The sequence below is a fragment of the Haliotis cracherodii genome, unplaced genomic scaffold (genome assembly GCF_022045235.1).
Source record: "Haliotis cracherodii isolate W230 unplaced genomic scaffold, xgHalCrac1.p SCAF_12, whole genome shotgun sequence".
Classification (NCBI taxonomy): domain Eukaryota; kingdom Metazoa; phylum Mollusca; class Gastropoda; order Lepetellida; family Haliotidae; genus Haliotis; species Haliotis cracherodii.
In genome coordinates, this window is record NW_027266267.1 from 19,193,279 (window position 1) to 19,205,592 (window position 12,314).

Consider the following 12,314-nt stretch of genomic DNA (forward strand, 5'->3'; position numbering starts at 1 on the left):
TGTAACACCTCGCCCAGTCTCACTTTCCCCACTGTAACACCTCGCCCAGTCTCACTTTCCCCACTGTAACGCCTCGCCCAGTCTTACTTTCCCCACTGTAACACCTCGCCCAGTCTCACTTTCCCCACTGTAACACCTCGCCCAGTCTCACTTTCCCCACTGTAACACCTCGCCCAGTCTCACTTTCCCCACTGTAACACCTCGCCCAGTCTTACTTTCCCCACTGTAACACCTCGCCCAGTCTTACTTTCCCCACTGTAACACCTCGCCCAGTCTTACTTTCCCCACTATAACACCTCGCCCAGTCTTACTTTCCCCACTGTAACACCTCGCCCAGTCTTACTTTCCCCACTGTAACACCTCGCCCAGTCTCACTTTCCCCACTGTAACACCTCGCCCAGTCTCACTTTCCTCACTATATAACACCTCGCCACGTCTCACTTTCACCACTATAACACCTAGCCCAGTCTCACTTTCCCCACTAAAGCACGTGTTCCTTTAGACAACAGCAGTGTGTTCCTTTAGACAACAGCAGTGTGTTCCTTTAGACAACAATAGTATTAGTGTATGACTTTAGACAACAGCTGTGTGTTCTCTTAGACAACATCAGTGTGTTCCTTTAGACAACAGCAGTGTGTTCCTTTAGACAACAGCAGTGTGTTCCTTTAAACAACAACAGTACTAGTGTATGACTTTAGACAACAGCTGTGTATGACTTTTGACAACATCAGTGTGTTCCTTTAGACAACAGCAGTGTGTTCCTTGAGACTACAGCAGTGTATTCCTTTAGACAACAGCAGTTTCTTCCGTAAGACAACAGCAGGGTGTTCCTTTAGGCAACAGCAGTGTGTTCCTTGAGACAACAGCAGTGTGTTCCTTTAGACAACAGCAGTGTCTCCCGTTAGACAACAACAGTACTAATATATGACAACAGCAGTGTACGTACCTTTAGACAACAGCAGTGTGTTCCTTTAGACAACAGCAGTGTGTTCCTTCAGACAACAGCAGTGTGTTCCTTTGCACATTTAAAGTGTATGCCTTTAGGCAACCAGCGACGTTTGGTTCTGCATTAGAGATGATGCGACTGTCTCGCGCACAGTGACTACCGTGTGATATATAAGTTTTTGGGAAATATGTTGAAATTACACACACTTGGAAATCCGTCCGACACATAATTGTCTTTGAAATCCATTTCATCGACCTATTTTATTTTATTGGAACTCGTATTAGTGGCCAAGCGACGTACTTCTGACGCCCTGAATCTGCATAGTGACTGTCACGTTGTGCGAAAGATGATTCATTTAAACTTGTTGCTGTGTTAGTCAATACCTGTATTGTGAGAACCAGGACATACACCAGGAAGTTATTTCAGTTGTACACCAATATTATCCGTGCCAGTTTGTGAGTTTGAACTTTATACTTTACAACTAGCAAGTACACACGCGAGTCAGTGTGCATATTAAGGAGGCAATGCTACAACGTAATGTCGTCCTTTCATATTTGACTGTCAAGAATTCGGGGTAGCACTCTATTCAGTATTAACGCAGCTACCTCTGCCCATCTACATCCATTGGGCATCGGTTGGTCAGGCTCGCTGACTTGGTCGATGCATGATGTCGTATCCCAATTGTGTGGATCGATGCTCATGCTATCAATCACTAGATTGTCTGGTCCAGGCTGGATTATTGTCAGACCGTCGTCATGTAGCTGGAGTGTGGGGTAAAACAAGAAAACAAACAAACAAACAAAGCAGTATTACTCTTTCCCCCATGTTTGAGGAAAATTATTTGAAATTTGCATAATCTATTTACACCAGCCACTACAAGAATGCTTTGCATAATGCTTTTCCTGGTGTTGCTGACGTTGTTTCCTGGTACACATATCATCCTTCAAACTCATGTGATCTTCCTCTTCCTGGATCGTGCTCAGGTAAAGAGTTGCACTTATGTCTGACACTGTGACAGTTTAGTTGCACTACTGCCTGACACTGTCACAGTCTAGTTGTATTGCTGCCTGACACTGTCACAGTCTCGTTGTATTGCGGCCTGACACTGTCACAGTCTAGGTGTATTGCTGCCTGACACTTTCACAGTCTAGTTGTATTGCTGCCTGTGACTGTCACAGTCTAGTTGTATTACTGCCTGACACTTTCACAGTCTAGTTGTATTGCGGCCTGACACTGTCACAGCCTAGTTGTATTGCGGCATGACACTGTCACAGCCTAGTTGTATTGCTGCCTGTCACTGTCACAGTCTAGTTGTATTACTGCCTGACACTGTCACAGTCTAGTTGTATTGCGGCCTGACACTGTCACAGCCTAGTTGTATTGCGGCCTGACACTGTCACAGCCTAGTTGTATTACTGCCTGTCACTGTCACAGTCTAGTTGTATTACTGCCTGACTCTTTCACAGTCTAGTTGTATTACTGCCTGACACTGTCACAGTCTATTTGTATTACTGCCTGACACTGTCACAGTCTAGTTGTATTACTGCCTGACACTGACACAGTCTAGTTGTATTACTGCCTGACACTGTCACAGTCTAGTTGTATTACTGCCTGACACTGTCACTGTCTAGTTGTATTGCGGCCTGACACTGTCACAGTCTAGTTGTATTACTGCCTGACACTGTCACAGTCTAGTTGTATTACTGCTTGACACTGTCACAGTCTAGTTGTATTACTGCCTGACACTGTCACAGTCTAGTTGTATTACTGCCTGACACTGTCACAGTCTAGTTGTATTGCGGCCTGACACTGTCACAGTCTAGTTGTATTACTGCTTGACACTGTCACAGTCTAGTTGTATTACTGCCTGACACTGTCACAGTCTAGTTGTATTACTGCCTGACACTGTCACTGTCTAGTTGTATTGCGGCCTGACACTGTCACAGTCTAGTTGTATTACTGCCTGACACTGTCACAGTCTCGTTGTATTTCTGCCTGACACTGTCACAGTCTAGTTGTATTACTGCCTGACACTGTCACAGTCTCGTTGTATTTCTGCCTGACACTGTCACAGTCTAGTTGTATTACTGCCTGACACTGTCACAGTCTAGTTGTATTACTGCCTGACACTGTCACAGTCTAGTTGTATTACTGCCTGACACTGTCACTGTCTAGTTGTATTGCGGCCTGACACTGTCACAGTCTAGTTGTATTACTGCCTGACACTGTCACAGTCTCGTTGTATTACTGCCTGACACTGTCACAGTCTAGTTGTATTACTGCCTGACACTGTCACTGTCTAGTTGTATTGCAGCCTGACACTGTCACAGTCTAGTTGTATTACTGCCTGACACTGTCACAGTCTAGTTGTATTACTGCCTGACACTGTCACAGTCTACTTGTATTACTGCCTGACACTGTCACTGTCTAGTTGTATTGCGGCCTGACACTGTCACAGTCTAGTTGTATTACTGCCTGACACTGTCACAGTCTCGTTGTATTACTGCCTGACACGGTCACAGTCTAGTTGTATTACTGCCTGACACTGTCACAGTCTAGTTGTATTACTGCCTGACACTGTCACAGTCTAGTTGTATTACTGCCTGACACTGTCACAGTCTCGTTGTATTACTGCCTGACACTGTCACAGTCTAGTTGTATTACTGCCTGACACTGTCACAGTCTTGTTGTATTACTGCCTGACACTGTCACTGTCTAGTTGTATTGCGGCCTGACACTGTCACAGTCTAGTTGTATTACTGCCTGACACTGTCACAGTCTCGTTGTATTGCGGCCTGACACTGTCACAGCCTAGTTGTATTACTGCCTGGCGCTGTCACAGTCTAGTTGTATTACTGCCTGTCACTGTCACAGTGTAGTTGTATTACTGCCTGACACTGTCACAGTCTAGTTGTATTACTGCCTGACACTGTCACAGTCTAGTTGTATTACTGCCTGGCACTGTCACTGTCTAGTTGTATTACTGCCTGACACTGTCACAGTCTAGTTGTATTACTGCCTGACACGGTCACAGTCTATTTGTATTACTGCCTGACACTGTCACAGTCTAGTTGTATTACTGCCTGACACGGTCACAGTCTAGTTGTATTACTGCCTGACACTGTCACAGTCTATTTGTATTACTGCCTGACACTGTCACAGTCTATTTGTATTACTGCCTGACAATGTGACAGCCTAGTTGTATTACTGCCTGGCGCTGTCACAGTCTAGGTGTATTGCTGCCTGACACTGTCAGAGTCTAGTTGTACCACTGCCGGGTTTGGTTACACACTTGAATATTTCGGTTGATTTCATTTGGACCGTTTGTATTAGTGAAATGTCAATTGATTCTTAATGGTATGATGAATTCAGTGATGTATGTGTCGTAGCTGAGTGTGAAATACATGTGTTGTGACAGGCATCTCACCTGACGCGAGAAGAACCGTACGTGATTTTGCAATGCTATCCAACATGGAGGTTCGGTCAAAAGTTTATATGTTTCGAAAACGAACATAGGGTTATTGGAGTCTTTTCGGAATGATGATTAGTGTTTGTAGTGTCATGTAGCTATACGTTATTTGAATAAATAATCACATTTAAAACAGTGAATTTGTAAAATGCGAAAATGGCAATATTTTCGTTGTACACTATTTTCAGATGTCGTTAGTGATACACATGCTTTGCCTAAAATAGTTGTTAATGGCATCACATAATAGATACTTTCCCACAGAATCTAAACCTGTGACGTGTATTTGTGTGTATGATGTATTATAAGTTTTAGATACGTATTATGGACCTAATCTCATCTTGGTCTACACTACAGTGAACAGTCTCAAAGCCTGCCGTTTCAAATAACACTATGATACAGTTTAACCTAGAGAATTAGACCGATGCAAATGTCAAAATATATAATTTGTTAAAGTTTTATTCTACGTACCTACTTTTCATATGTCCTTTATTGAGTGGTGACACTTAGGATACCGAAAAATAGAAGTTACCGACGTGAACCGGAGTCGCCATTTTTGTTTACAAATTGACGTGTAAATGGAGTAGATGTAGTTGCTGGTCAAGGTGCTGATGGAGTAGATGTAGTTGCTGGTCTAGGTGCTGATGGAGTAGATGTAGTTGCTGGTGTAGGTGCTGATGGAGTAGATGTAGTTGCTGGACTAGGTGCTGATGGAGTAGATGTAGTTGCTGGTGTAGGTGCTGATGGAGTAGATGTAGTTGCTGGACTAGGTGCTGGTGGAGTAGATGTAGTTGATGGACTAGGTGCTGATGGAGTAGATGCAGTTGCTGGACTAGGTGCTGATGGAGTAGATGTAGTTGCTGGTCCAGGTGCTGATTGAGTAGATGAAGTTGCTGGACTAGGTGCTGATTGAGTAGATGTAGTTGCTGGTGTAGGTGCTGATGGAGTAGATGTAGTTGCTGGTGTAGGTGCTGATGGAGTAGATGTAGTTGCTAGTCCGAGTGCTGATTGAGTAGATGAAGTTGATGGACTAGGTGCTGATGGAGCAGATGTAGTTGCTGGTGTAGGTGCTGATGGAGTAGATGTAGTTGCTGGTGTAGGTGCTGATGGAGTAGATGTAGTTGCTAGTCCGAGTGCTGATTGAGTAGATGAAGTTGATGGACTAGGTGCTGATGGAGCAGATGTAGTTGCTGGTGTAGGTGCTGATGGAGTAGATGTAGTTGCTGGTGTAGGTGCTGATGGAGTAGATGTAGTTGCTAGTCCGATTGCTGATTGAGTAGATGAAGTTGCTGGCTTAGGTGCTGATGGAGCAGATGTATTTGCTGGTGTAGGTGCTGATGGAGTAGATGTAGTTGCTAGTCTAGGTGCTGATGGAGTAGATGTAGTTGCTGGACTAGGTGCTGATGGAGTAGATGTAGTTGCTGGACTAGGTGCTGATGGAGTAGATGTAGTTGCTGGTCCAGGTGCTGATTGAGTAGATGAAGTTGCTGGACTAGGTGCTGATGGAGTAGATGTAGTTGCTGGTGTAGGTGCTGATGGAGTAGATGTAGTTGCTGGTGTAGGTGCTGATGGAGTAGATGTAGTTGCTAGTCCGAGTGCTGATTGAGTAGATGAAGTTGATGGACTAGGTGCTGATGGAGCAGATGTAGTTGCTTGTGTAGGTGCTGATAGAGTAGATGTAGTTGCTGGTGTAGGTGCTGATGGAGTAGATGTAGTTGCTAGTCCGAGTGCTGATTGAGTAGATGAAGTTGATGGACTAGGTGCTGATGGAGCAGATGTAGTTGCTGGTGTAGGTGCTGATGGAGTAGATGTAGTTGCTGGTGTGGGTGCTGATGGAGTAGATGTAGTTGCTAGTCCGATTGCTGATTGAGTAGATGAAGTTGCTGGCTTAGGTGCTGATGGAGCAGATGTATTTGCTGGTGTAGGTGCTGATGGAGTAGATGTAGTTGCTAGTCTAGGTGCTGATGGAGTAGATGTAGTTGCTGGACTAGGTGCTGATGGAGCAGATGTAGTTGCTGGTGTAGGTGCTGATGGAGTAGATGTAGTTGCTGGTGTAGGTGCTGATGGAGTAGATGCAGTTGCTAGTCTAGGTGCTGATGGAGTAGATGTAGTTGCTGGACTAGGTGCTGATGGAGTAGATGTAGTTGCTGGACTAGGTGCTGATGGAGTAGATGTAGTTGCTGGTCCAGGTGCTGATTGAGTAGATGAAGTTGCTGGACTAGGTGCTGATGGAGCAGATGTAGTTGCTGGTGTAGGTGCTGATGGAGTAGATGTAGTTGCTGGTGTAGGTGCTGATGGAGTAGATGTAGTTGCTGGTCTAGGTGCTGATGGAGTAGATGTAGTTGCTAGTCCGAGTGCTGATTGAGTAGATGAAGTTGATGGACTAGGTGCTGATTGAGTAGATGTAGTTGCTGGTGTAGGTGCTGATGGAGTAGATGTAGTTGCTGGTGTAGGTGCTGATGGAGTAGATGTAGTTGCTAGTCCGAGTGCTGATTGAGTAGATGAAGTTGATGGACTAGGTGCTGATGGAGCAGATGTAGTTGCTGGTGTAGGTGCTGATGGAGTAGATGTAGTTGCTGGTGTAGGTGCTGATGGAGTAGATGTAGTTGCTAGTCCGAGTGCTGATTGAGTAGATGAAGTTGATGGACTAGGTGCTGATGGAGCAGATGTAGTTGCTGGTGTAGGTGCTGATGGAGTAGATGTAGTTGCTGGTGTAGGTGCTGATGGAGTAGATGTAGTTGCTAGTCCGATTGCTGATTGAGTAGATGAAGTTGCTGGCTTAGGTGCTGATGGAGCAGATGTAATTGGGGCGAACCGGGATTCGAACCCACAATCATAGGTTTCTGGCGTGCCCAAGGGACGCAACTCTGCACAGCGAATCGCGGCGCCTCAGCCGACTGGGCCACCGTGCCCCCGATTATTGATGAACGTCAGTCATCCTGTTATCAATGTTAGCAAACAATGTTTTTCATTGTCATACTCGCATGAAATCGACGCAACTCACACATTACAGTAGCGACAAACTGAACGAGTGAAATAGAATAGTGAATAGAAAATTCCCTCAATTTGGATTCCGGTGTATAAGTCCCGTGCGACCTATTCTTGCCGGTGAACAGGATCGATTACTGAATGCCATCAAGGAGGTTGCTCTTTTATCAATCACCTATTTGTGTCTGGTACAGATTGGATTATATTAACTGGATCTGCAATGTTGGTGAGTGTCGCATATTCAACAAACACACAACTGAAAGAAACCAAAAAAATACATATGTACTTTTGTTGGTGTGTCGTTATCATGGTGTTGTACCTATGGTTATGCACCCGTGACGATCCGGGGTAGAATAGGTCTTCAACAACCCATGCTTGCCGTAAAAGGCGGCTATGCTTGTCGTAAGAGGCGACTAACGTGATCGGGTGGTCAGGCTCGCTTACTTTGTTGATGCATGTCATCGTATCCCAATTGCGTGGATCGATGCTCATGATGTCAATCACTGGCTTGTCTTGCTGATTGAGTAGATGAAGTTGATGGACTAGGTGCTGATGGAGCAGATGTAGTTGCTTGTGTAGGTGCTGATAGAGTAGATGTAGTTGCTGGTGTAGGTGCTGATGGAGTAGATGTAGTTGCTAGTCCGAGTGCTGATTGAGTAGATGAAGTTGATGGACTAGGTGCTGATGGAGCAGATGTAGTTGCTGGTGTAGGTGCTGATGGAGTAGATGTAGTTGCTGGTGTGGGTGCTGATGGAGTAGATGTAGTTGCTAGTCCGATTGCTGATTGAGTAGATGAAGTTGCTGGCTTAGGTGCTGATGGAGCAGATGTATTTGCTGGTGTAGGTGCTGATGGAGTAGATGTAGTTGCTAGTCCGAGTGCTGATTGAGTAGATGAAGTTGATGGACTAGGTGCTGATGGAGCAGATGTAGTTGCTTGTGTAGGTGCTGATAGAGTAGATGTAGTTGCTGGTGTAGGTGCTGATGGAGTAGATGTAGTTGCTAGTCCGAGTGCTGATTGAGTAGATGAAGTTGATGGACTAGGTGCTGATGGAGCAGATGTAGTTGCTGGTGTAGGTGCTGATGGAGTAGATGTAGTTGCTGGTGTGGGTGCTGATGGAGTAGATGTAGTTGCTAGTCCGATTGCTGATTGAGTAGATGAAGTTGCTGGCTTAGGTGCTGATGGAGCAGATGTATTTGCTGGTGTAGGTGCTGATGGAGTAGATGTAGTTGCTAGTCTAGGTGCTGATGGAGTAGATGTAGTTGCTGGACTAGGTGCTGATGGAGCAGATGTAGTTGCTGGTGTAGGTGCTGATGGAGTAGATGTAGTTGCTGGTGTAGGTGCTGATGGAGTAGATGCAGTTGCTAGTCTAGGTGCTGATGGAGTAGATGTAGTTGCTGGACTAGGTGCTGATGGAGTAGATGTAGTTGCTGGACTAGGTGCTGATGGAGTAGATGTAGTTGCTGGTCCAGGTGCTGATTGAGTAGATGAAGTTGCTGGACTAGGTGCTGATGGAGCAGATGTAGTTGCTGGTGTAGGTGCTGATGGAGCAGATGTAGTTGCTGGTGTAGGTGCTGATGGAGTAGATGTAGTTGCTGGTGTAGGTGCTGATGGAGTAGATGTAGTTGCTAGTCCGAGTGCTGATTGAGTAGATGAAGTTGATGGACTAGGTGCTGATGGAGTAGATGCACTTGCTGGTCTGGGTGCTGATGGAGTAGATGTAGTTGCTGGTCTAGGTGCTGATGGAGTAGATGTAGTTGCTGGTGTAGGTGATGATGGAGTAGATGTAGTTGCTGGACTAGGTGCTGATGGAGTAGATGTAGTTGCTGGTGTAGGTGATGATGGAGTAGATGTAGTTGCTGGACTAGGTGCTGATGGAGTAGATGTAGTTGCTAGTCTAGGTGCTGATGGAGTAGATGTAGTTGCTGGTGTAGGTGCTGATGGAGTAGATGTAGTTGCTAGTCCGAGTGCTGATTGAGTAGATGTAGTTGCTGGTCCAGGTGCTGATTGAGTAGATGAAGTTGCTGGACTAGGTGCTGATGGAGTAGATGTAGTTGCTGGTCTAGGTACTGATTGAGTAGATGAAGTTGATGGACTAGGTGCTGATGGAGCAGATGTAGTTGCTTGTGTAGGTGCTGATAGAGTAGATGTAGTTGCTGGTGTAGGTGCTGATGGAGTAGATGTAGTTGCTAGTCCGAGTGCTGATTGAGTAGATGAAGTTGATGGACTAGGTGCTGATGGAGCAGATGTAGTTGCTGGTGTAGGTGCTGATGGAGTAGATGTAGTTGCTGGTGTGGGTGCTGATGGAGTAGATGTAGTTGCTAGTCCGATTGCTGATTGAGTAGATGAAGTTGCTGGCTTAGGTGCTGATGGAGCAGATGTATTTGCTGGTGTAGGTGCTGATGGAGTAGATGTAGTTGCTAGTCTAGGTGCTGATGGAGTAGATGTAGTTGCTGGACTAGGTGCTGATGGAGCAGATGTAGTTGCTGGTGTAGGTGCTGATGGAGTAGATGTAGTTGCTGGTGTAGGTGCTGATGGAGTAGATGCAGTTGCTAGTCTAGGTGCTGATGGAGTAGATGTAGTTGCTGGACTAGGTGCTGATGGAGTAGATGTAGTTGCTGGACTAGGTGCTGATGGAGTAGATGTAGTTGCTGGTCCAGGTGCTGATTGAGTAGATGAAGTTGCTGGACTAGGTGCTGATGGAGCAGATGTAGTTGCTGGTGTAGGTGCTGATGGAGCAGATGTAGTTGCTGGTGTAGGTGCTGATGGAGTAGATGTAGTTGCTGGTGTAGGTGCTGATGGAGTAGATGTAGTTGCTAGTCCGAGTGCTGATTGAGTAGATGAAGTTGATGGACTAGGTGCTGATGGAGTAGATGCACTTGCTGGTCTGGGTGCTGATGGAGTAGATGTAGTTGCTGGTCTAGGTGCTGATGGAGTAGATGTAGTTGCTGGTGTAGGTGATGATGGAGTAGATGTAGTTGCTGGACTAGGTGCTGATGGAGTAGATGTAGTTGCTGGTGTAGGTGATGATGGAGTAGATGTAGTTGCTGGACTAGGTGCTGATGGAGTAGATGTAGTTGCTAGTCTAGGTGCTGATGGAGTAGATGTAGTTGCTGGTGTAGGTGCTGATGGAGTAGATGTAGTTGCTAGTCCGAGTGCTGATTGAGTAGATGTAGTTGCTGGTCCAGGTGCTGATTGAGTAGATGAAGTTGCTGGACTAGGTGCTGATGGAGTAGATGTAGTTGCTGGTCTAGGTACTGATTGAGTAGATGTAGTTGCTGGTCTAGGTGCTGATTCAGTAGATGTTTATCCCAAACCAAAGTCAAACATTCGTCATGGAATGGTCTGGGTTCTCCATGCCTAGTTATAAAGCGCACGTAAAATTACTATATCTCTGCCCGTGCACTCGATCGCCTCCCTGGTTTAGTGGAAAGAACGTCTGCCCTGAGAGTGGAAGGTACTTGTTGTTAACCTGCCTGCTGCTCGCTATTAAGGGGATAAAATTTTACAAGGACTGGTCGGCTCAGCGGCAGGATACAGTGTTTGAGTGGGGTATCCTATCCATGTTAAACTTCAGCATGGTATTTCTTCATGTCACGGCACCTAAACTGAACTATTTATTTTACTTGTTTGTTGTTTGGGGAGGTGGAGTATGTTGGTGCGTGTGCGTGCCTCTGCGTTTGTGTGCGTTTGCGTTTGCGTGTGCGTGTGCGTGTTTGTTTGTGTGAGAGAGAGAGAGAGAGAGAGAGAGAAGGGGAATGGGTTGGTGTGTCCCTCTTGTAGAACACTTTATGAAACAAAGAAAGCGATTCTGACAATAAATCACATTTCAAACGGCCTCGATCTTAAAAAAGTAAATAACGGAGAAGTGCCCAGCACGTTTCTATAAACATTAAAACACTGAGATTCGGGAAAAGGAACACAATTATCAGGTCTATTCGCGTTTTTTAAGCGTCATGGAATATAGGCTACTAAATAGGATGGAGTAGAATTATTGATGAGGGATTGAGTGAGTGAGTGAGTTGGGTTTAACGCCGCTTTTCAACTTAATGTGGGAGGAAAGCCCGAAGGGATACAGGTCTCAGACGTTTACCACTTCGGTGAAACCACGAACACGGGTATAGGGCTGACAAACCTAGAAACGTAATTGGGGCGAACCGGGATTCGAACCCACAATCATAGGTTTCTGGCGTGCCCAAGGGACGCAACTCTGCACAGCGAATCGCGGCGCCTCAGCCGACTGGGCCACCGTGCCCCCGATTATTGATGAACGTCAGTCATCCTGTTATCAATGTTAGCAAACAATGTTTTTCATTGTCATACTCGCATGAAATCGACGCAACTCACACATTACAGTAGCGACAAACTGAACGAGTGAAATAGAATAGTGAATAGAAAATTCCCTCAATTTGGATTCCGGTGTATAAGTCCCGTGCGACCTATTCTTGCCGGTGAACAGGATCGATTACTGAATGCCATCAAGGAGGTTGCTCTTTTATCAATCACCTATTTGTGTCTGGTACAGATTGGATTATATTAACTGGATCTGCAATGTTGGTGAGTGTCGCATATTCAACAAACACACAACTGAAAGAAACCAAAAAAATACATATGTACTTTTGTTGGTGTGTCGTTATCATGGTGTTGTACCTATGGTTATGCACCCGTGACGATCCGGGGTAGAATAGGTCTTCAACAACCCATGCTTGCCGTAAAAGGCGGCTATGCTTGTCGTAAGAGGCGACTAACGTGATCGGGTGGTCAGGCTCGCTTACTTTGTTGATGCATGTCATCGTATCCCAATTGCGTGGATCGATGCTCATGATGTCAATCACTGGCTTGTCTGGTCCGGACTCGATTATTAACAGACCGCCGTCATATAGCTGGAATATTGCTGAGTGTGACGTTAAACAAAC

At 45.6% G+C, this 12,314-nt stretch overlaps 1 protein-coding gene across 1 annotated transcript; it reads right to left on the reverse strand.

The window, feature by feature from the left end:
- Window positions 1–740: 740 nt before the first annotated feature.
- On the reverse strand, window positions 741–11,877 carry LOC139457145 (ice-structuring glycoprotein-like). Its single transcript, XM_071238572.1, has 5 exons — window positions 11,868–11,877; window positions 9,264–10,346; window positions 7,905–9,137; window positions 5,109–7,165; window positions 741–830 (listed from the first exon to the last, which is right to left on the reverse strand). The coding sequence occupies exons 1-5, from the start codon at window positions 11,875–11,877 to the stop codon at window positions 741–743; spliced, it is 4,473 nt and encodes a 1,490-aa protein (XP_071094673.1).
- Window positions 11,878–12,314: the final 437 nt, after the last annotated feature.